Source organism: Thamnophis elegans, chromosome Z (genome assembly GCF_009769535.1).
Source record: "Thamnophis elegans isolate rThaEle1 chromosome Z, rThaEle1.pri, whole genome shotgun sequence".
In the NCBI taxonomy this organism is placed as follows: domain Eukaryota; kingdom Metazoa; phylum Chordata; class Lepidosauria; order Squamata; family Colubridae; genus Thamnophis; species Thamnophis elegans.
The window spans coordinates 108538125-108564374 of record NC_045558.1 but is presented as its reverse complement, the minus strand read 5'-3'; the positions used below and the strand labels follow the sequence as shown (position 1 = coordinate 108564374).

General features: G+C 37.5%; 1 protein-coding gene across 1 annotated transcript; it reads left to right on the top strand.

Annotated features, from left to right (window-relative positions):
• On the top strand, window positions 1-25374 carry LOC116521273 (epididymal sperm-binding protein 1-like). Its single transcript, XM_032235958.1, has 7 exons — window positions 1-61; window positions 295-438; window positions 19768-19932; window positions 20421-20589; window positions 21601-21731; window positions 22403-22594; window positions 25355-25374. Exons 1-7 carry the CDS (start codon window positions 1-3, stop codon window positions 25372-25374), a joined length of 882 nt encoding a protein of 293 aa, XP_032091849.1.
• Window positions 25375-26250: the final 876 nt, after the last annotated feature.

The window sequence follows — 26250 nt, the reverse complement described above, 5'->3', positions numbered from 1 at the left end:
ATGGTCTCAACCACAGCATTCCTTTTGTTCTGCACTCTTTTTCAGTTGCTCATTGCAGCAGGTAAGGGAAATATTCAAAATTTCAAATATTGTGGGTTGATTCATTTCACTTGGGATAGTATATCCATAATGTTTGCATTAAAAGATTAATTTTCAGAGATTATTAATTTAGAAAATTTATATGCTGCTTGGATCAATTACATAGCTTGTTTCCTGATTCCAAATCAAAGGAATGAATGAATACTTAGCAAATAGTTTTTTCAGTTCTGATCGTGTCTTCTTTTACCATTTTAGACCCTCGTCACTGTGTCTTCCCATTTATTTACCGTGGGAAATCCTATTATACTTGCACTGAAGTTGATAGCCAGAACCATCCATGGTGTGCCACAACTGCAAACTATGATAAATCTCCTCAATGGAAATATTGTGCCAAAACAGGTCTGACAAAGATATTTATGAAATAGGAATTTTACTGATTTTAAGAGATATAACAATTGTCTTGAAATAGTCAACTGATTTCCAGTTTAGGGTTTCTGAGCGTAATCTCATATAGAATTGAAACAAAAATTAAGGGTGTCTGTCTGCACAAGAACTATATAATATTTAGTGAGAAAAAATGTTTTGCCACATTGGGAAGTTTAAATGTGTGGACTTTTAAAGCCCTCTGAGACATTCTGGGAGTTGATGGCCACACACCTTAGAGTTAATAAGGTGAAGAAACTTGGCTTAAAAAATGAATGGCATCCTTCCCTGTGGTCTCAGGAAACTCCTCTAACTATAAAAGATGGTTTAGGGGTTTTGCTATTTTGAGTAAAACAATTACAAAAAAAACTGAAGTGTTTTTGTATAATTTTTCTGTTTTGTGTCATCAGTTCTGATCGTGTCTTCCTTTATCATTTTAGACACTCCTCCCTGCGTGTTCCCATTTATTTACGGTGGGAAATCCTATTATACTTGCACTGAAGATGCATTTATACGGAGGAGCCACCCCTGGTGTGCCACAACTGAAAACTATGATAAATCTGGTCAATGGAGATATTGTGAAACTACAGGTTTGACAAAGTTACATTTATGAAATATATTATTCTGTAGGTTTAGGAGAAATAACAACTGTCCTGAAATAGTTAACTGATTCCTATTATAAAGTCTATGAGACTAATCTGGTATAGAATTAAGAAAAGCATTGCAGAGTGTTTGTGTGCACCTTTAGTGAGCTTCATAAACTATACATTATAATTACTGATAAAACTACTAAAAGTTTTCCATGATGCCTTCCTAGCATTACAGTCAGTACCCTAAAATGACATATATTGGGGCTTCAGTATACATTGAATGCATTGGTCTTTTACCTTTCTGAAAAGCAAGGAATGTGTTTTACTAATATGAAATTAAAATCTGAAGTTATGTGACAAATATTGCTAAAACAATTTATATGTTTTAATGTTTTCCTTTGTGTTTAGAATATGGAGGTAATTCTCTTGGGCAACCTTGTGAATTCCCCTTTAAGTACAAAGGCTGTATGGTTTACTCTTGCATCAATAAAGATAATGAAAGTGGAAGATTCTGGTGTGCAACAACCAGTAATTATGATAAACATAAGCTATGGAACTACTGCGCTGATACCAGTAAGATAGCTCTGTGATGTTAGCTTTTTTTGTTATTATTGGCAAGGTTAGGCTGCCTGTACACAAAGGAAAATAAGGAGACTTTTTAAGTCATAAGAAAAAGCAGAAACAAAATTTCAGCAAGATGTAGAAATAAGGAAGGTTTTTAGGAAAAAAGGAAGGATATAGTTTAGAACCAGGGTGTATAATCAAGGTCTGGGATCGTTTCAATCTTCGGAAGTAGGTTCAATAAAATCATACCAGCTGATAATGTTCAATGTAAAAGGTCAATGTAAAAACTTGAGTTATATTAGTGTCCCAGACCTGAATGGTTATAGATTAAGAAACAGGTTAATAGATCAATTAGCCAAAAAAGAGAGAGAGAAATATCACCTAGTTTTATATTCTCATGTTCTCCTCAGATTGATCAAAATAGTTCTGGATACAATAGCTATGAAAAGGAAAGAGATCAAGAACATTAGCAAAGTCACTTGACAATGGAACAAAACAATTATGAGAATAATTTATATTTTGAGATATTTTAGAAGAATTAGTATAGACTCAAATCAATTAATGCAGCATCTGTATCAATGTAGCCATTCCTACTGCTACATTGTAGCAATAGGAAATAAGAAATTCTGTTTCTTTTTTACTTTGAAAACTGCTGAACTGTATTTGTGCATATTAAAAAAAATGACCAGTTACCATTCTTTCTAGGACTAGGTTCATATAAACCAATGTGGCCTGTCAAAATATAGTTGGGATTCCTCAGGTAAGACAAAAAAAAAGGAGCTTTAGTGGCTCAGTTCGGGTGGCTATGGAAGTTTCTCAAATGCTAATAGATTGCTTTCATATGAGATATAATGTATTACAATCTTTCTAATATTGTTGCCCCCCCCCCCCAATTATCTCCTATGTAAGATGGGCAAGTGCTGTTGTTTGGCAAGGCTCATGAAAGTTTCTAGTTCTCATTTTGCAAACACCAACATTCCCCAAGTTTGCAGCTGATGAAAAGTCAGAATTGTAGTCTATGCACTTAAGAAGCTTAGCGCTGGAACCTGGAACATTAGCACTGGAACAAAAATATCTGTCTGCATTTTTCTCTTCTATTCCGTAGAACAGTTCTTCTCTTATATAATAGCACTAATATAGTTCAGATATCTGTTTGAGGCCAAAACAGTCTGAAACATTGACTTGACATTTGTACAAAATGGATTCTAAGGTGCAACTGATAGGATTGACTACAAGGAATAAAATAGTATATAATATAGGTTGACTTCTGTCCACAAATTCTTTTAGCGCTCCAAGTCTCCCTTTTAATAAAATACATTCATCTAAAGATTATTAATTCTCTAATCATTTTAGACTTTTTGCAGTGTGAATCTTTTGAGTAGTATAGTTTCCTTAATGCAGCTGGATTTTGCCAAATTCTGCAGCAGATAAATTTAAACTGTATTATTGGAATCAAAGCAATAATCTCCAGAGCAGATTGCATTCAAGACCAGCCTTTCAAAGTTTGGTTTGAGCACAACTCCATGTAGTGCCCCCAAATCATTCTAAAGTATTAAATTTATTAAATATTTCATTCACTTGTAGGCACATTTCTTGCCATTAAAAAATAAAAATAATAGCAATTTATATCTGTGCTTCATGCACTTCCATTATGTGGTACACAATTTGTATATTGCATGTGGTAGCCCAGCTGGACATCTCTGTGATGGTTGAGTAATAATGCAAATCACTTCTTGCCTTTTGTAGTAAATGCAACCTAGGTAGCATATTTATCCCTTCTAACAGAATTGGCTATGATTTTTGTTTCTGTGAAATAAAACAGATTGCAAAAAGTCTCTAAACTGTCTTTGAGTTATCATAATTTCCTATAAGTAGAAATCTTGAACTCTCTTGAACTTTATGATGTAACTGTATTGTTTTCCCTTTTCCCTCAGATTACCAAAATCAAGGACATTTGGGATGATTTGATTCCAGAGATGACAATTTTCTAATCAAAGCTATGATATTTGCCATCTGATACCTTTGCTAACATTATTAGTCCAGGCTTTCTAGAAGCTAGTAGACTTTGTATTACTTAAGAAATTATTTTATTGCCAGATGTGACCAGATTCCAAACTCCACGTGTTTGCTGTTATCATTTTAAGCAGTTTCCAGGGAACCTTCTTCTGTGCCATCAAACTTTGGAAAAAATCCATGAATTTTCTGCCATTTTATGGTTAGATTAAAGTTATTATCTTCAGAATATTGTAGCCTTAATGGTTTAAGATATAGATTTTTTTAAAAAATGATTTGCCATATAATGTTTAAAAAACTGGTTAAAATGTTTTTATGTGGCTTTATTAATTGTGGGACTCAACACTGGAAAGCATAACAGAAGGAATGCATATTCAACTCCTGAAGTTTTTATAGCTGAAGTTTAAGCTATAAACTTGATTGCTCAATCTGTCTGAATGTCCATTTACTGGCATTTATCCATTCTTATGCAAATACATGTGATTATGGTGTTTTCTTTTTGCTTTGAGTTGCTGTACTGTTCCTGATCATTTCTGCATTGATGATTCTTTGTAATAAATATTCCAAGCATCAAACTAAAGTGTATATATTTTTGCATTGCCTGGATTGGTTTACATGGCCTCCTTAAATGACCTTCACAAATAGGAGCCAGTAAAAAAGCTGCCATGGATGTGTTGCCAGTATTAAGACTATATCCAGGAAGATAAGACAGGAAAATAACGCATGCCAAAAGAGAGACACTCTCAAAAATATAGAATGAAAATTAGAATGGGAAACGTAGCAGTGGCTGGGAGGAATCAATTGATCAAAAAGATGAATTTGCTACAGTTGATTCCCCCCCCCCCCCTCAAATGATGCTCCAGACATAGATCATTTTCTTCAGTCTTTGGCTTTTTATTTAGATGAAAAAGTAGTGTTAGTATGTGTGTCTTGCATAACTGAACCCAAGGGAGATCTATGCTCTGGCCACATAACCTGGGTAAGTATGACCTTAGAAGACCTTTTGAACTCCACTCCTCTAAAACAGCACATCTTGAGATAGTTTCATATCTGCACAATGAAACTTGAATCAGTCCTGCTAACAGATTTTAAGGTCAGCCATAAACTAAAAAAGCTGAACGTAATCAACATACATCAAAGCAATACTTTGACAAGAACTACAAGAAAATAACAACGAAAACAGCTGAGAACCGTTGGCTGTTTTAGCAACTATAGCCAAAACCAACCCAGGTTCAAATATTTTCATTAAGAAAAAGCATTTAAATCTTAGTTTTTACAGAAAAGAGGGAGCTGGTACATGAAACATGAACAGAACAGACTATGGAAAAGACTTTTTAAAAACAACAACAACAAAATTATGATTTTCCTGCTGAGGTTAAAATACAATTCCAGAAAAAGAAAAGAAAGGGGGTGGGGGAAACAAAACAGAATAGGACAAAATCGGAAAAATGTGCATAAAGACAAAGGAACAAAGATACACGTAGACTCTTCCTTCTGGTTGAATACTGATAAATCTTTCAATAGCAATAGTTTTCCCCCTTTGTAAATCACAATTTAGGAACTTCTACATCTCTGTTTCATAAATTACTACATGTCATTAAAATATTATAAATATGAGACTATATTAACCACCAACCAATTTGACCTACCACAAATCTGTTGTAAAAAAGCAATTAATAGGCAACTACAGCAACAAGCTGAACTTCATAGTCCTCTGTTGAGATCTATTATTGCATTTAAGTTGCAGAGAGTCTACCAACAGCTTCTAATCTACCATAAACCCATTGAAATCATAATATTTGATCTGCCCAGAATTAACTGATTTTGATAATAAAAATTTTCCTTGAAATAATTCTGGGATCTTTCCAAATAGTTGCATCACATTCCCAAAATCTTGGTTGATAATATTTGTGCAGCATTTGCTGCTCAGTAGGCTTTCCAAACATCCCCCCAAAGTTGCCATCTGGCTCCATATAATGAGTCTATTCTGCAATCTGCATCAGCTTTCCTAAGAAGATCCAGTCTCCCACCTGTAGACTCCATCATCTATGATTACATCTTTTAAATTGATGCCCCTGTCAGCCTCCTCTAGGAAGTTTCCAATTCTCAAACAAAATTTCTTCTCTTTCAAATCTGTTGGGAGGAGGAGCCACCATCGCAATGTTACTGTCAGCGTTCCAAATATCATGCAGAATTAAATCAGAGTCAAAGGCAAAACTATGCTTAAAGTTCCAATTTAATAAGGCAGGCATGTTGGCATTGTACTGTGGGCTCCCAATTCTGGAAGTTACATCAGAATCCCACCCAGTTAAAAGTTCATGATCTTATCCCCACACCCACAGTCCATCACATGGTCCAATCTTCTTCTTCCATGCTAGCACCTACAGCCAACTGCTTCCAATCAGGTGCAAAAGTTTGGGAGACAAAAGATGACCTTGAACTTCTAGGAAGGATTTTTTTATTTTGAAAATAACACATTCTATCCCTTCCTAAATCCCCCCCTTAATGAGAGTGTGGCAGGCCAAAGATTCTTAAAGGAACTGCTACAGGCCTAACAGATACATTGTGTGGATTCAACTGTCCAAATCCGCCGATGACACTTTTGCCCCTGGACTGTCCGGCAGGACCTAATCCGTCCTGAAGAGATAGTGACTGGGAAGACAAGTGTAAGCTTTCCAAATACCATGTAAAATTAAATCAAAGTGGAAGACAAAACTATGCTTAAAGTTCCAATTTAATAAAGCAGGCATGTTGGCATAGAGCTATGCAATTCCGACTCTGGAAGTTACATCAGAATCCCACCCAATTAAAAGTTCATGATCTTGCCCCCACACCCACAGTCCATCACATGGTCCAATCTCCTTCTTCCACGCTGGCGTCCATGACTAACTGCTTCCGCCCAGGTGTTCAGATTTGGAAGACAAAAGATGACCTTAAGCTTCTAGGAAAGAATTTCTTATTTTGAAAACAACACATTCTACCCTTTGCTAAATCCCCCCCTAAATAAGAGTGTGACAGGCCAAAGATTCTTAAAGGAACCACTGCAGGCCTCACAGGCAGCCTCTCCTCAAAAGAAAAATATTTTCTGGAAAATTAAAGAAAAGTTACTAATATATATATACATACATATACATATACATATACGTGTACGTGTACGTGTACGTGTACGTGTACATATACATATACATATACATATACATATACATACATACATACACACACACACACACACACACACACACACACACACACACTCCTTCCTCCCCCAGGGGGACCCTTTGACTTATCAGGGAACTTCTCATGGAATTGTTTCACCAATTCATCTGCTTTTAAATCCCAACTTTTCACCCATGTAGCTTCAGACAAAGGGTTACCCTTCCAATACACCAAATATTGTAAACGACCTCTATACATCCTGGAATCCAAGATTTTTTTCACTTCATAATGTGTTTCCCCTTCTACCACTACAGGAGGAGGGGGAGCTTGGAAGGATGGCCTTATGCTAGATCCCCTTACAGGTTTTAACAAGCTACAATGAAATACTGGATAAATTTTTCCTAGAATTCTAGGTAGGCTGACTCTAACTGTAACTGGGTTAATTATCTTTTCTATTGGGAAAGATCCTGGGAATTTTGGACCCAGTTTTTTACTAGGCATCCTCAATCTTATGTATTTTGTAGATAAAAAAACTTTGTCCCCCACCCTAAAGGGGAGTTGGAGGGAACAATGTTTATCGGCTTGCTTCTTGTAGGCTTCTGGCGCATCAGTTAGAGACTTCTTCGTATTTTCCCATCCCTTCTTCAGTGTGTCCATCCATTCATTTAGAGACATGGAGGAAGGAGGTTCTTTTGGTAGCTCAGGCATGGGAACAAACTCCATGCCACCTGTAATCTAGAACGGAGTTAAACTGGTACTGCTGTGGACCGCATTGTTGTATGCCGCTTCAGCGAAGGGTCTGACCAGTTGTCTTGCTGATAGTCCACATAACACCAGAGGTATTGTTCCACCATCACATTGGCCCTCTCTGCTGCGCCATTGGTGCTGGGATGAAATGCTGAGCTGAGCCCCTGCATGGAACCAATTGATTTGAGGAACTCTCTCCAGAACTTAGCGGTGAACTGAACTCTGTGATCTGAAATGACCCTTTTTGGCATCCCATGTAGGCGATAAATGTGTTTCACAAACATTTTCAATAATTTCTTTGCAGATGGCAACCCCAAGCAAGCGATGAAATGTGCTTGTTTGGAAAACAAATCAATAACTGACCAGATTACTTTATTACCGCCGCTGTTTGGAAGCTCGATGATGAAATCCATGACGATCTCTTCCCCTGGTCGGCTGGGGCTGGCCACTCGTTGTAGTAGTCCAGGGGGTTTTCCCGGCCGGGTTTTCATTGTGGCACAAGTAGCACAGCTTTTGACATAATCTTCCACTTTCGATTTCATCTTTGGCCACCAAAATTGATGTCTGGTGAGGTGGAGTGTTTTTAGTGATCTGAAGTGGCCTCCTAGTTTCACATCATAGCTCTGCTGTAGCACTTGCAGCCTCATCTCTGCAGGAACATATAGCTTGGACCCTTTCCAGGCTAAGCCCTCGCTCACCGTTAGGATGTCCTTGTTGTTGTTGAACCATGGGTCTGCCTTCAACTCAGTCGTCAACGTATCTTGGATCCGAGTGGTGACTAGAGCTGCTTTTTGGTGAGAGGGAGATATGATGGGGTGGATGACTTCTTCCTTCTTACTTCATATTGCAGTTTCCTGCAAGGGGATAACCTCCGATGGGCTAAAACTGCTTCGAGGTTTTTATTATCAGTCCTGACCTCAAATGGTATGTCCCCCCCTTCTAGGAGATGTCTCCAGGTGGCCATGCTCCACCTGATTGCGAATGCCTCTTTCTCCCAAATGGGCCACCTTCTTTCAGTAGGGGTGAGTTTCTTGGAGACATACGTGCAAGTCAAGAGGTGGCCTTCTTTGCTTTTTTGTAGTTATACTGCGGCTATTGCTACATCACTGGCATCCATCTGGATTATAAAAGATCGTTCTGGGTCAGGATGTTGCAAGATGGGCTCTTGGGCAAAGAGCCGTTTTAATTTCTCAAAGGCTTTTTGACAGTCCATCATCCACCTTAGTCGTTGGTTAGCTTTTGGCTTTGTTGGGGAAGGACCCGTCTTTAGTAACTCAGTTAATGGTAGAGCGATTTCAGTGAAAGTTGGGATGAACTGCCTATAAAAATTCACAAATCCAAGAAAGCTTTGCAGTTGTTTGCGAGTACTGGGAGGTTTCCAATCCAACACCACTTTTACTTTGCCTGGATCCATTTCTACTCCTTCATTGGAGGTACTGTACCCCAGGTAATCTAGTGAGGTCTTGTGGAATTCACACTTTGACAACTTGGCATACAGCTTGGCATCTAGAAGTTTTTTCAGAACTTGACGCACCAGTTTTACATGTTCTTCTAAGGTCTCAGAGAAAATCAAGATGTCATCCAAATAAATGAGTACTCCACAGTACAGGTGGTCATGTAGCACCTTCGCCATCTTTCTTTTCTCTGAAGAGCACGTGGGCCGCTACCTTCAACTTGGCTGGTTCAATAAAACCCCTTTTTAAATTGGTATCGATGTACTTCCTCAATTCAGTCATCTCCTTAGGAGTCATAGAGTACATTTTTGGTTTTGGTAAGGTTACCCCTGGTTTGAAGTCTATCGCACAGTCTGTGGGGCAGTGAAGGTAGTCTCTGTCTTCCTCACTGAACACACCCATGTCCCAATAGACCTTTGGCACTCGTTGGATCCCTGGAGGTTTGGTGTCTGCTATGGGGGCTGCAGGTTCTGGATGGTTTGGGCTGTTGGTTCTAATTGTTCCTAGGTGGCTTAGACTCCACAGATGGTAACGGCCCAAAGTCAATGATCAATTTTCTAACACTGTCCTCCCACTTGATAGTCAGTGCCCACTTGTCCAACCATGCAAGTCCCAAGATAATTGACTCCTGCATTTTTGGGGCTACAATGAATCTGATGAACTCATAGTGTCGGCCTATCTTCAACTTCACTAATTCAGTGATCTTTGTGGCCGGGGTGCCTCCAATTAGGGTTCCATCTACTTGCTCGAACCAAATAGGGTGGGTTAGGGATCTTATGTGTATACCTAGCTGCTCCACTATTGACATGCTGATTAAGCATCTGGTGCAGCCAGTGTCTATGATCGCCCCAACTTCCCCTTCTACCCCTGTTCTGGGCACTTGGAGTTGGGATTTTATGGTAAAGGAGGGAATAGGTACACTCACCATTGGGTCATCTTCAGCATTTTTGTCATCCTCCTCTGAGGCCCCAGGGGCTTTTTCAATAGCAGGGTTCTCCACCTCCACTGGCTGCTGTAATAAGCGGCTCTTTTCGGCTGGCTTTTTTGTTTTTTTCTTCATTGCGCTGGCAGGTGGTTGGCGCTGTTGTGGAACAGGAGCTGGAGCCAGGCATTCTGTTGCTCTGTGGCCCATCTGACCGCATCTATAGCACTTTATGTAGGCCTCATGGGGGTTGGTAGAGGCCTCTCAGTTCGCTGCCTCTGCATACGTTGGCCCAAAGGCTTTTTGGCAGGGGTTCTGGTACAAGGCTTTCGATAGATGTTAATCTCGTGGTCTAGTATGATTGCAGTGGTATACCAATCTTGGAGGCGTTCTGGAATCCCCCTTATGGCACAAGCTTCTTTAAGTTTGGGATCTAAGGCTTTTTTTGAATGTGTAGCCCAAGAGTCTTTCTGGCCAATAGCGTAATCTCCCAGCTATTCTCTGGAACTCCCAAACTAATTCCTTCATGGGACGACCAGCCTGTCACAATTTGTGGATCTGGTCTTCAGCATCCACATTTTGGGCCACATAGCTAAACCTGGAATGCATCAGTTGGATGAACCCATTTATATCATCCAGCTCAGGAGCCGCTTCCTCATGGAGCTCCGCTATCCTCCTTTTCATTCATCCCCTCCTTTTCATTCATCCCCTCTGCTATCTCTTGGATCAACTCTCGATCAGATGGGTATTGAGGCCCCACTTGATCAACATACGCCCATACTCGATTCAGGAAATAAGCCAGCTTATCTGGGGACTCATCAAATGTTGCACGGAACCGTGGAGGTGTGGGAGGAGGGGCCACTGGTGGTTGAACAGGGGCAGCCTGTTGGTTTGCTGTTGGGGGTGGTAAGCCACTCCGTTGACCCACACCCATCAGTTGGGCAAAAGCCTGGGGAGGCATTGCTGGGAGGCTGGACCTGGTGGAGGTCCCATTCTCTGGGTTTGCCAAGGAGCAGTTATCTGGGAAGGCGTCATCTGCTGGAAGAGGGTAGGCATCCATTGACATTGAGCCCATCCATGACTCGGGATGAATGCCCACCCTTGGTTTGCTTGAATCATGGATTTGGAGTCACCCCTTTGCCATTGTAGGGAGGTGTATGTGTTCCAGGCCTCTTTCTGCTGGCTGGATAGACTTCCCCTAATTGGAAGATCTAACGATCTTTTGTGGATTGAGTGTTTGCAACGTTTAAATTTTTTCCGCTCGAGGTGAAGGGATCTTTTTTTCTCTATTTCCCTTCACTACTTTAACTTTTTTGGCTTAAATTAAAACTCTTTTTACTTTAATAAATTTCTTCTTTTACTTGTTACAATATTATATTAACGATACTTAAGGAAAGAGGTTTTAAAATAGTTGAATCTGCTACTTGGAAACCCAAGTCTGAAGCTTTTTTTCCTTTGTTGTTGTAACACTGTTTCCTTTGTTCACTCTTATCTGACTACACAGACTGTGCAACAGAAGGGTTTGGAACTTCTCTTTAAAAACTGATAACGACCCAAGGACACAAACAGTGGCGTGTGGAAAATATTTTGGCAAGAATTGGAAAAGGAAAGAAAAACTTTAGAACCCTTCTTCTTTGAAAACCATAAAAGAACATTTGTCTAAGATTTAAAATAAAAATAGATATATTCTTCAAAATCTGTGACAGGCTAGAGTGGCAGATAGTACCAAATTCTTCTTCTTGCTTTTTCTTTATATTTTTCCTTACCCTAAAAAATGGAGCAATACTCAGATGAAGAAAACTTGATAATTCAAAACATTTTGGCTGGACTTCAAAACATCTCAGAAGGACTTGAGAGATTTGACAAGAAATGGGACAGACTATGGAATATCACAAAAAAAGATGATGGGGTTACAGCTGTCTAAACAGTATCCATCAACACTTTGACAGTTTGATTACCTCTTCTCCGAATATAGGAGGAGGAGGCGAGTAAGCTATGTTTGGGCAGTGCTCCATTTAACCCCTCCAGAATATAAATCTGGGGTGGAAAGAGGGAGCCACCCAGTAACATAGTGGATTCTCCGCATCAAGGACTTCTGCTTTTTTTGCAGAACGAAGGCACACGTCCACCCTCAGCTCAAGGATTGATTTTTACTGATTCCAAAATGGGCATAACTGATACTGGTAAACTTCTAATTGTATTTATAAAGACTTTAACTCCATTTTTTAAAGAATTCCTTCTGACAAATTACTTGCTAGAAATACACAGAAAATGGCACCGAAGAGCTTTGTAGGAGGGGTCAGGCCCTGATGACACAGATTTCTATAGAGCTCAGAACATTTAAAGATCATTAAATCAGTAGTGATTTAATACCAAGCTAAATAGTAATTGCTTGACAAGCTGCTTGCCTGGATTTAGTAATTGGGTGGAAAATATTAAATGTGGAATGGCTTCTAAGCAGCAAAAGCTTGCCCCTAATGCCTCTAAAAGCTCTGGGGATTCACCTGCCCCAGAACTAAATTACAGTCACTACTCCCCCCAAAAATCCCTTTCTACCCCTGCAGGGGAACCTTTGACCCAAGAAATACTGCAAAAAGACTTAAGCGTTGCCTTAGCCGAGGCCTTAAAAAATCATGCAGCTGCGATGGAAATTAAAATGAAGGAAGAGATATCTGCTGCTCATAAGGAATTGTCAGAACAACTTATGAACAACTTATGAACTCAGTTCAGACTTGGAACCAACAAATTAGATACAATATTCTTGAGGCTTTTAAGTGCCTATGTAGTTATGTCTCTGGAATCGAAGATAAATTGGAAGATCTTAGTGATTCCAATATTAATCTGGTAATGAAAATGGATGTGGTTCAACAAAAGGTTGGTGATGCAGAAAATGAAATTATAATGCTGCAGTATAGACAGAAGGAATTTGCCTTAAGGATAAGAGGCCTCAAAGAAAAAAATCAAGAAAATGTTAAGCAGATTTTCTCAAAAGCCTTTGATCAATTGATGGGAAGGTCAGGTGGGAATTTTGACTGGCAGATTGACAAGATATATCATGTTAATTCCTGGCTCGCCAGACAAAAGCAACTCCCAAGAGATATTGTGGTGTATTTTGCTACGAGAGATATGATGAATTTGATATTGCAAGAGTGTATTACAATTAAAATCTTTGAATGTACTAAAAGAGGAAAATGCAATTCAAACATGGTTTCAGTATAGGCAGTTACAGGCCAGATGGAAAAAAGATCAAAAAAACGGTTTTACGCAAAATGAGGATAATTTATTAAAACAAATTCCATTTGGAATTTGGGATCAAAGTCCATTGCTTATAAAGAGACTATATAATGCATTAATAGAAATGGATTCCGAAACAGAATTAGTTAATGACTGTATGCTAAAGTGGGCACAACATTTTGAAGAACCAATAATGTTGGATACATGGGGAAAGATTTGGGTAAGAAATGTAAAGTTTACACAAGCCCAAAATTTGAGAGAAAACTTTTATAAGATGTTTTATAGATAGCATTTAGATCCTAAAAAACTGGCCTCTATGTATCCGAATTTACAACCTAAATGCTGGAGATATGATTGCGCTGATGCTACATACCATCATATATGGTGGACTTGTAAAAAGGTTAAAGCATTTTGGATAAAAATATGGTGGATTATGCAAAATGTTCTTTAAAAAAAGGATAGTTTTCCCCTCAGTTATTTTTGCTAGGTATAATTACTGATTGTACAGTTATAGAGACTAACTTGATTTTGCATTTAATAACTGCAACAAGACTTTTGGTGGCGCAATACTGGAAGAAGGAAGATTTGCCTACTATTCAAGAATGGACATTGAAGAAGGCGGGGCTTAGCAGTGAGAAGATGGAGTTTCAGGCTATTCCTGAAATTCCTCTATACCGAAGGATTTTTGGACGGGTTTTTGAACCCTAGCTGTCCCGTAGACGACAGTGAAAGGTGAGGGGAGACCCAGTGACCTCAGAGACATTCGCAAAGTCTCTGAGGGGGGGGGGTATTAACCCCTCTTGCCAATTCCTTTCTGGATTAGCTGCGTGCTAAATGAAACTGCAGGTTGCCCCTAAGAATGGTAGAAGTGATGTCATCTGGTAAGCTGATTTTATTATTCAAGAGAGACTGTCCGCGTTAAAGCCTAAGCTAATTGAAACCAAAGAATAGAAGAATTTAGCGGCGAATTGGTCTCCTTTTTATGGATTTATGGTTGGTGGCTACTTTATTTCTTAAAAGCTTCAAGGAATTCTTCGACATCCCCCCCCTCTGATTCTCTCTAAGTGGATCGTAAAGTTTACTCTCTACTAATTAGCCTTTCATGATTTGACATTTTTATTACTTGGTTGTGTTTACGATCAGATAAGATTGCACAGTTTTCAGCGTCTTTTTACTTGTAATTTTTAACTGCGACACATCATGGCTTCACTCCAGATTCTTTTTTCCGCATGTCGAGAGCTTTTTGACTCTTATCAGAGATTGGAAAGACAATTGGATCTGACTTTAAAATATGAAGGAAAAACTGAGATCGTTGAATGTTTGAATGTTCCTGAAATACAAATGGAAAATGTGAGAAATGGCGTCTGGTCTATCTCAGAGGAAGAAAGGAGGGGGGGAGCTATAAAGAAGATTCATTTAAAGAGACAGAGTATAAGAGAAATGAAAACTCCACCCCTGAGAATTAAAGTCAATTTGAAAAACTTTACAAGCCCGGGACAACACTATTATTTCATCACCGACATTCAGAGCCCAAAGGTGCGAAGATATCTTTGTTTGGACTTGCTTATAAAAACATTTGGTAAATTTATCCAACGCGTGGCAATTGGTTTGAGAAGATTTTGCTATTGGAGAGACACAGGCTGACAGATGGAAGAACGCAACTTAAAATTAGCTAAATCTGATTACCCTAATTTGTAATAGATATAGCTGAATAATGACTGATATGGATAGTAATGTATATAATTTGGAACTGGCTGATAGATTGAAGAATACAATTAAAAACTAGCTAAACCTAATTGCTCTTTTTTGTAACAGATATAGTTGAATAATAATTGATATTGATAGTAATGTATATAATGTGGAGTTGATATGATAACTAACAATCGGATATGAGAAAACATTTTTAGATTATACATAAAGAGTATTAGCTACAATAATTATCACTATTAAAAAAACTAAATAAAATACATACAATCAAATGTTAATCAATACTGGGAAAATGTTATGATATATGATATAATTAAATATTATGGATGTTCAGCTAAAATAGGACATGAGGATTTGATGATAATAGAGGATTTTACAAATAAGTAAATGAAATGCCAGCATGTGTTATGGATTAATTCTTTGGCATAGCTAAGGATGAAGGATGTTTAAATAACCATAGGTAATTAAAACTGGAGGTATAATGATGTTGATATGGTAAATATTTGAGTTAAGATATTTGAATTAATATGAGTTAATGGAAGAGAAGCACCAAAGCATGTTGTAACCAGTTGATATACTTCTTTTTTTTTATAATAGATACCTGTGTTTTGTTTTGTTTTCCTGCCTTGTCTCTTGTCGTTTTTGTCTTTTTTTTGTATTATTTTTATTTTTTATTTTTATTTTTTTGCCCTTTCTTTTTGATTTTTTCTTTTCCCACCGGTGTGGGCAGGTATTATTCAAGATACCTGTGGGCAGGTATTGTTCAAGAGCCGAGGTAGCGCAGTGGTTAAATGCAGCACTGCAGGCTACTGCTAGATCAGCAGTTCAGTGGTTCAAATCTCACCGGCTCAGGGTTGACTCAGCCTTCCATCCTTCCGAGGTGGGCAAAATGAGGACCCGGATTGTTGGGGGCAATATGCTGACTCTCTGTAAACCGCTTAGAGAGGGCTGAAAGCCCTATGAAGCGGTATATAAGTCTACTGCTATTGCTATTATTACTTTTATTAATATCTCTAAATAATAATTACAGTTAAATGAAAATGCATATATAATAATGCTTGAGTTAATATGAGTTATGTTGGTTGACTGTGGAGGAGATGTACCAAAACTTATCTGTAATTGATTGACACATTTTCTACAGATGTAAAGAAAGATGCTGTACCTGTTTTAAATTAAAATTAAAAAACATTTATTAAAAAAAAAGAATGGACATTAAAGTAACAAACCTAGCAGAGATGGCTAAAATATCAGCATAGGACCATTAAAATGAGAGATATAAACTGGAATGGAGAAGATGGATTGACTATCCTCAAAATATATATGGGATTAAGAAATTCCAGATAGTTTATGACTGAAGAAACAAGGAATGATATAATCTGTTTAGAGCTAGCCTAGCAAAGAGGAGTTAAAGCTCAATAAAAGGTAATACTAACTTTTTTTAAGTTTATCTTAGAATATCCTTGTTAAAGATTTGTACCCTGTACTGGTTCTGGGAAGCCAGGGGGGAAGGTGGGGGGAGGATAGAGGGAGGGAGGTAAATATTTGTAAAAGTTTTTTTTCAAAATTTTCAATAAAAAAAAAGAAAATACAGAAAACAAAGATAAGAACTCAGGTAAACTTATAAACGGAGTAAACGTGAGTGAAGGTGGAAAGAAGGGAAGCTGGAAAAGTGACTTGGATAATTTGGTGCTCCACCCCAAACTCCAAGATGTAAGAGAAAAAGAAAGAGGGAAAAAGATGGAGTTAATAAGACAAATCTATTCAGAAACAAACCTGACAACCAAAGTTAAACTTACATTAATAACAACTCAAGGGCAACAAAACCACATGAGAGATCATTTAAGCTTCAAAGTGCAGAGAGAAGTCTTAAACCTTGGAAAGGCTCTGGACAGAGAATTGATACAACAACTGGCGAGAGATGAAAGACACTTTTGTTACTGGAAAGATACTGGTTAATAATGCCAATTGATGGGGAAAAGCTAGTTAATTTTTGATGATTATTAAGTAGAGATTTTAGTACCTTATAGACTGTTTTAGATTACCATTGAATGTTTATCCATTAACATAAATTTACTATGATTCTAATAGATAAATAATAACCCTAGTTAGGATAAATAACCAGACCCTAGAAATGCTAATGCTATATCTTAGATTGTCTTAGATGTCTAGTGTTTATTTTCTTAGCACGTAATTAACTAATTTGGGATTAAGGAAAAAGTCCTATAAATCTTATTAATAAATCATTGTTTAAAGACGGTTATAAAGTTATAATATTGTGTGGGCCTGGAGAGGAGAGGTGAGATAATCAGTAAATAACCTTTAGTTAACTACAATAATAACAATGAAGTGTTAATGGACAATATTTAATGATACCTACAGGTGTATTACCGGGGGGGGGGGGGGTGTTTAGATATCTTATTTAACCAAACTAATTTAAGAATATGTCATAAAGATGCAATGGTATTGGAGATCTATTGAAATTGCAAATGAACGCCAGTAGGTGGCTGTGTCTTCTAATATAAACAATTCTAGATAAAAACATGTTTAAACAATGGTAACCAAATGAGAATTATGGTACAAGGATAGTAAAATACATAACTTTTCTTTCTTGACTTAAAATGTACAACATGATTTGAATGAAGTATATGTAAGGACTGTGGAAGAAATGCACGGAATATATTTGTAACAAATCGATACGCTTTCAACAAGATGTAACGAAAGATGATTTTTTTCTTGGGTTTTTTTTTTTTTTGTTTAACTAAAACAATAACAAAATTTCTCAAAAAAAGAAAAGAAAATGGAGCAGAACCCTTTTTTACCTGTAACATACAGATATTTTGGTGCATTCTGAGAGATCAAGGAAAATTTGACTATCTTCACTTGACAATTTGTGTGAATACTAAAATTTTGTGAAGTTTTATGGTCTTGTACAATTTCTGTTGTTGTCTTTCATGTTGCGGATCCTTGCCCAAATTCTATAATCTTCTGTCACATCTGCTTCATGGACTGACTTGTGAATGATAGAATGTGATATTATTCTTATTATTCTTACTATAACATTTATATTGCCGCCTATTCGCATATGGTGACTTACAGGAGTATAAAAACCATCCTATATAAAAATTAAAACTAATAAAAGTAGATAATCAAATAATAAATTAATAAAATAATATAATAGGCCCCATCCTGCACCCCAGTCACAACACATTATACCAACCATTTAATGCGCTCCATCCTGCTCTGGGTTCCCCAGGCCTGCTGGCAGAACCAGTCTTCAATGCCTTCCAGAAGAATGTTACAGTTGGGGACAATTTAATCTCTGGGGGAAATGATGTTCTGGAGAGAGGGAGCCACCACTGAAAAGGCCATTCTTCTGGGTCTCATCAGGTGTATCCCCTATGGGATGGGATCCAATGGGATTCCTTGTCTCCACGTTCTAGTGGGTCAGATATATGTGACCAGCAAGAGATGGTCCCTCAGATAACCTGGTCCCAGGCTATGAAATGCTTTAAACAACCAGCCCTTGAATTGTACCCAGAAACAAATAGGCCAGCAATGCATCTCCTGCAGGAGGGGTGATACATGTGCAGATCAAAGTCTGCACAAAACCATGTGGGCCACTGCTTTTTGCACCAACTCGAGCTTCTGGAGGCTCTTCAAGGGCAGCCTCATGTAGAGTGCATTGCAATAGTCAAGATAGGAAGTCACTAGGGCGTGAGTGACTGTGAGTGATTGTTGGTCCAGGAAAGAGCATAACTGGCACACAACCACAGTTGTGCAAAGGCCTTCCTGGCCACGGCCGCCACGTGTGCTTTGAGCAGGAGTCACCCGTTCAGGAGAACCCCCGGATTATATGTAGGGTCTATTTGGGGTAGTGGCACACCATCCAGGACCAAAGGAGGCAATTCTCCATGGGCCAAAGAATCCTAAACCCAGAGCCACATATTATTATATCCAGGAAGTATGGCTAGTGGGAAAATGTAAAAGAAAAGCCACACACCACTTTTTATCAGCCATTCTCTCCATAATACTGGACAATGTTTTCATTGCCCATAGCAGCCACAAGGTCAATTCAGGCACATTTTGAAGCACATCTTTCAAATCATTTTTTAAAATATGCAGAGTTCTAGTTTGTATCCCAGTATTTTGTATAATCCCATGAGTATCCTGGCATTTTATCAATAATGTTAGCATGCCAGTGTTAGCAAGAGGCAACCTGTTTACTCAGATACACCAAATCTGGCCTGAAAAAAATGCAAATGACCATCAGACATCAGTGGAGATGCAAGAAAATTCTCTTTGCTGCCACCTGCATTTCACAGTGCAAATATATTATCTTGCCTGGAAAAGGGGTAGTATTTGCAGTTTTTAAATTCATTCTGCATAGAGTGAGATATGAAGGTTTTTAATTGTTTTCAGGGCATTTAGTAGCTTGAGACAGGGCATTTCTACAGTGATTCCCCACCCCTGATTGTGCAATTAGTTAGACAGCATTGATTGACTTATATTTCTGAAACATGTGAAGAGAATCACAGGTTGCCTTCAATGAGGTTCACAAAGGGTTGGAAACACTTCAGAGTTGGGTACTCTATTTGCAATTCACTATATTTAGGTGTAATATCTAGCTTCTCCTCTCACCATTACATTTTAGGTTATGCTTTATTATGCTGTTGACAATCTCAGTATTATAAAAGAACCTTCTCTACAATCCAGGTTTCCATGATTCCAACTCTTATCTCTCCCAAGTAGCACAGCCAATGTCATGGGACTGTGGGGATAGTAGTCTAAAATATCTGAAGAACCTTAGTTGCTCACTCCTATTTTAGATAAAGACAGCAATAAATTATTACCAACAACTGTATTTATATTTATACATTGCTCTAATATCTATTTGCATATTGCTTTTCTCTTTGTCTAGAGTATGGAGGCAATTCAGGAGGAAAACCCTGTGTCTTCCCCTTTCTTTATATGAGTCATGTTTACTACACCTGCGCAGGCAGACCTGACCATAAAGGGCCATTCTGGTGTTCTACAACTGGGAGCTATGATAAGGATAAAAAATGGAGCTACTGTGCTGATAACAGTAAGTGAAATTGATGATTATTAGATTAGAAGTTGTAGTTTATGATAGCAAATTAAAACCTTTTATCCAGAATATCCCTTTCTGGTTTGAGCTAAGCATCAACAACTATTAGGTACTTGCATGTAAAATAGAATAGAAAAGATCAAAGATTCTACTATTTCCATATATATTAAAGCAAATCAAAGATACAGTACGTTTAAATATTTTGTGAGATACAATTTTGTTATTCATCATTCAAAAGTTAGTTGTGCAGTATAAAATCAAAGGGCATTCAGCCAAAAATAAATATTTTTTCCTACTAATCTCAAATTTTCCTTAATAGAATCAATGTTAGGATGTAACCTTACAGGCTATTACCCATAGTACTAACAGAGTTACCTCTGAGTAGATATGCTGAGGGTTACACTTTAAAAAAATACTCACTGTACTAATTGATGGATTTTAATAGTATGAAAAATAATCATTCTCCTTTTATCTTCTTCTTCCAGGACTTGATGCAAATTATCCTACTAGTCCATGCATCTTTCCTTTTATCTTTGAAAATAAACTTTATTCAACTTGTACAATAGATGGAAGATCTGATGGAAGGCTTTGGTGCTCTATTTCAAGTAATTTTGATATTGAGCCTATATGGGCATACTGTGAGCCTTCACATAAGCAAAATAGATAATGGAAATAACCAGACAAAACATGGATGTAACTTGAATCCAGGTTTTGTGAAAAAAGGACAAGCTTTGGGAAGAAGAATAGTTTAATAGTCAAGAAACAACCCATTTCATGGCTGTGGGAGTTGTAGTAAAAACAAAAATCAATTGATTACCATATCACCTCCCTATTATTAACTCTCCCTTCTTCATGTGCTTTGTTTCCAGTTGTTACCTATTTTATATGGCTGCTTGTCTATGCGCTTTAGGGGAAAATTTGAGAAGTCCAACTTTGGACCTAAGTATTTGTATATAGTATTTAAATACGATAACAATATTGCAATTCAGCAGAAAGCAAGTCAAGTGCTTGAAATTCAAACAATATGCTAACAAGTGAAAAAGCTAACCACTAGATTGCAAGAGCAAGCACAAGGAACTGAAGATTTTTAAATAGTGACTAAATAACAATTACAGAATTTTAGGCCTTTCATTTTCTTTGCGTAGGAAAGTTGCAAGGTTAATTTGTCAGTTAGAGTGATATCATTATGGTTTATCTCATAATTAATGGGTAGTTGCAATTGTCACATGACAATTAAATAAAGATAACATCTGAATATATCTATAAAGAGGGTTTGCTATCCCCCCTTCTTTAGTCTTCTCTTTCCAGGCCTTGGAAACTGAACCTGTCAATTTGTACTTCAATGTTATTATATCTTGGTTTCCTCTTCAAAAATATCCCTTTGGAAAATGCTGCTTAAATGCTGTGTTCTTCACTCCCATGCCACAATATGGAAGGAATGTGGTTTCTAATTATTTATATTACTTGCTATTTTGCTACTGATACATATTATGTACGGAATTTGAACATTTGATCATTTTCCTTTATACCTGAAAAGAATATTTCTGAGTACAGAATGAAGTTAATCCCTCTTCATTCTTAATTGTCACATCAATTCTTTCCTTACATTGCTTCAATGCTTCTTCCTTTTTGCTGGGTTTCATCTTTAGAACCTGCCCCTTGCAGTTTTCTCTTCATATACAAGAACAAATCCTATTATTCCTGCACCACAGAGGGAGATTTATACAATCAGCTATGGTGTGCCACAACCCCAAATTATGATAAAGACAGCAGGTGGAAATCATGCTCCTTTCAAGGTAAGAGAGTGAGAAGGAATTGGCCAGAGTACTTGTGGGTGATCTCAAATCCTCTCCTTGTCCAAGAGGAATTATTGAAGAGCTGGTTTAGTCACTGACCTTTTCTTCAGTTGCAGTCATCAGCTCCACTTGTTGTGGTGGCATTTCAGTGTGCCATTCTTCCTCAGAAACTCTGCTTTTTTATAAAGTGTTGAAGATCTGTACTGGATGTTCTCCTGGACATTGGGATGGGCTGCCAGATGGAATGTTTAATGTGTTTTTTTGGGTTTGTTGGATTGCAAGTCTCAAGCACTCTTTATATTTATATTGGTTTTTGTTGTTCATTTTTTGTTTGTTGTGGGTTTTTTTGTCAATTAGCCTGAAGTCACAAGTGTGGGTTAGACGGACATATGAATTGACATTCTAAATAATGATTTTTGTTTTAACCCCTTTCCCAAAATTGCAAGAAGTGGATACCTTGACTCTTTTGGTGAGGTCATTGCATCATATGCCAAGTAATCTTCAGTTCTTGGAGCTTCTCTGCTCAATTAAAGCATGAAAATGTTCCATTGTGATACTCTTATGATGCAACATAAAGTTCCAACCCAGAGTTCTAAATTCTTGCATTGTTTCCTTTTGTTGGACAACTGAACTCTCTCCCAGTGTCACTTTGTCCTTCCTACATTCAACAGAATATGGTGGGAACTCCAATGGCCAGCCTTGTGTCTTCCCTTTCAACTACAAAGAAGAGGCGGTTACTACTTGCATTGATGAGGATGAGAAGAATGAGACGAATGGGAGATTTTGGTGTGCCACAACAGAGAATTTTGATGTGGACATGAAATGGACTTTCTGTGCTGATACACGTTTAAACAAGAAAAAAGGTAGGTAGCTCTTAGATATCCAGATAGTAATAAATGTTTGGACTTAGGGATATAGAACAATTATATTTACATATACTTGGAAGTAAGCTACATTGGAGCCGATTCTGAACCCAAAAGGCTATTGGTTTATTATACATAAATATTTTCTCCATGAAATAATCTCTCTTTAATCTGTTTTTTTACACATCCCCCAATGATGTACTCAACACCAGGGTAATGGAGTCATCCACCTTGCTTCTGGTCATCCTCTTTTCTTTCACCTTTCCCAGAGACCTAAGTCTTCATAGAATTTGTTTGGCGTAGTTTATTTATTTATTATATTTAGAAACTTACTCATTTCCCTCATAGAACAACTCTGGGGCAGAGGTGGTATTCAGCCAGTTCTGATCAGTTCTGAAGAACCGGTAGCAGATATTTTGTGTAGTTCAGAGAACCAGTAAATAACACCTTTTACTGGCCCTACCCCCATCTATTCTATGCCTCCCGAGTCCCAGCTGATCTGAACAGAAATTGAGCTTTTACAGTATCCTTCCCCTGCCACACCCACCAAGCCATGCCCGCAGAACTGGTAGTAAAAATATTTGAATCCCAATGGGCAGTGTCCAAATGGACATAAATAAAAAAAGTATATGTAAATATTATAATAGAAGACAATAAAAAACAAAAATAAAATAATTAAAATTAAAAAGTCAGGAGAGGGGCTTTGGGGCACGAACCAGTTTTATGATTGCATATTCTTCTGTGAGCCCCAAGTGCACTGGCAGGGTCAGGTCTTTAGGCATTTTATATACATACATACATATATACATACATACACACACATTTGTATATTTAATTTATGTATTTATTACATTTCTACACTATCCATCTTACTTAAGTGACTCTCACCGTTTACTACAACATAATAAAACAGTATAAACATCTAAATAAAAGCATAGATTAAAATTAGGATTAAGAATAAATTAAACTTGCAAATTAAAAGTAAAAAATCAGAGTTAAAATTTCAGAATGCTTAAGTTTTAGCCATCTCCAGTGTTGCATCATACTCTTAGATCTTAATAGTCTTTTGGAAAACCAGAAGAAGTGGGTGCTTGCTTCACCTCTGAGATTGAGATGTTCTAAAGATTTAGGGTACATACCATAACATCCTCAAATGTGGAAGTCAAAACCATTGTATCGTAAATTCTTGATAATTCCTGCTTACATAAGTAAGTAACGCAAAAATATTTCAGCTATTTTGCGTTTCCAATGAAGCTTCATTGCTTTTAACAGTTTACACCCATGTATGTGAGCCAGAAATTATAAATCATGGGGGAGGGGAGGGGAAATACTGTATTTCCTACTACTAACTACATGCCAATCAAGCTTCTGAAATACCATCAAGGGCAAAACTCCCCTTAAATTATTCTGCATACTAAAAGATTTAGAAACTTCTTATGTTTTTAAAATAATTAAATACCTAGCAATGTGCTGGATTAAAAAAAAACACTTTGCAAATCATTAAGGGATTAAAGAAATATATAGAATACACACAGACATATAACCACATCAGTAGGGAGATATCAAGTATAAAGAGTTTAATTTTAAGAGTTATATCTATTTTATGTGAAGCTAGATGATGATTAATCAAAGTCTAACTCAGAACCCCATACTCAGCCATTCAGTCTCATGTAAATACTCTTCTTCATATAACTAAAAGCCTAAAGACTAAAATGTTATTAGCACTGATGTAAATCATCCACAAACATCAAGATCCAAGTGAAATACAGACCATTGGCTTCTTAAAGATTTAGAATAGAATAACAGAGTTGGAAGGGACTTTGGAGGTCTTCTAGTCCAACCCTAGTTATCCAATCTCTTCTTTAAAACTTCCAGTGTTGGAGCATTTACAACTCCTGGAGGCAGGTTGTTCCACTGATTAATTGTTCTATCAGGAAATTTCTCCTTAGTTCTAGGTTGCCTTGATTAATTTCCATCCATTGCTTCTTGTCCTGCCCTCAGGTGCTTTGGAGAATAGCTTGACTCTCTCTTCTTTGTGGCAGCTCCTGAGATATTGGAACATTGCTATCATGTCAACCCCAGTCCTTCTTTTCATCAAACTAGACATAACCAATTCCAGCAACCATTCTTTATATGTTTTAACCTCCAGTCCCCTAATCATCATTGTTGGTCTTGTCTGCATTCTTTCTAGAGTGTCAACATCTTTTTTACATTGTGGCAACCTAAACTGCATGCAGTATTCCAAGTGTGGCCTTACCAAGGTATTATAATATGGTATTAAAACTTCATGTGATCTTGATTCTATTCCTCTGTTTATGCAGCCTAGAACTGTGTTGGTTTTTTTGGCAGCTGCAGCACACTGATGGCTCATATTTAAATGGTTATCCATTAGGACTCCAAGATCTCTTTCACAGTTAATACTATTGAGTGAGGTACCACATGTACTGAACCTGCGTATTTTGTTTTTCTTGCCTAAATGTAGAATATTACTTTTTTCACCATTGGATTTCATTTTTTTTAGATAGCACCCAATGTTCAAGGGTTGTTTTTTTTTTGTTTTTATTATTAGTTTTTATTATTTCACTTGTGGTATCAACGAAAATAAATTAGAATCAGAAGTACATGGGTTAAATTCTGCTGCCAAGTTAAAATACAGTAGTAGAAATCACAGATGCCCAAGATATTGGTTGAAGGATTTTGTAATCTGGAAAGAGAGGCAAATTGTTCAATCACACTCATGTATATACTTACATCTAACAGAAAATGGACAAGACCAGTAAAACAAGGGAGGCTAATGATGTATCCCATAAACATTCCAAATGGCAAAGTTCCGCTTTGCAAATAAAAGACATTCTAGAATACATCATCAACATCAGATGTGCATATTATAGAGTTGAGCAACATAGGAAGATATTTTTATGAGGCTCCTTGGTAATTAAGTATTGAAAGTTTTCCTGACATGTTTTAATATAATACTCTGGTTACCTTCCCCCACCCCCACCCAGTAACTAGGGAATGGGATGGGGGCTAACAGGAACTACAGCATAATGCATTTAAAGAGAAATCATCTTTAGTGAAACGAGCATAGAAATGTTTAAATTCAGTACCAGAGTTTAGATCTCAGGGTGAAAAACCAACCTTTTTCATTTTTATTATTTAATTGTTGGGGTGGGGCCTTTAGTATTTTTAGGGAGATTATAAAAAAGGCTCTACTGAGCCCTAGAAAAGCCAATAAGAAATGTCTCTTCCCTCACCGAGCAGCTGGAGCATCGCAGGGCAGTGGTTGCACATGCATGCGCAGCGTGCATGCATGTGGTGGATGCCCAGCCCCGTCGCAGCGTACCGGTTGCGATGGGATCTGGAACCCAACACTAAAGAGGATGTATAAAAATCACACAGGATAGAGAAACTGGGGAAAGTTGGATATTTTTCCTCCTTGTCTCCCTCCATGTACAGTATAGCTCAGGTTAATTCACTGAAATCAAATACCTGAAGATTCAAGACCAATCAAAAGAAATGCATCTTACATAGTATATGTACAGGGATTTGCTACAGGAATTTGCTACCAATTGAGCAGTTTTTATAGGAACAATAAAAAAACCAATGAAGGATCAGCTATCAATGTCTATCAGTTTGGTGGGCTGTTTAGGGCTTCT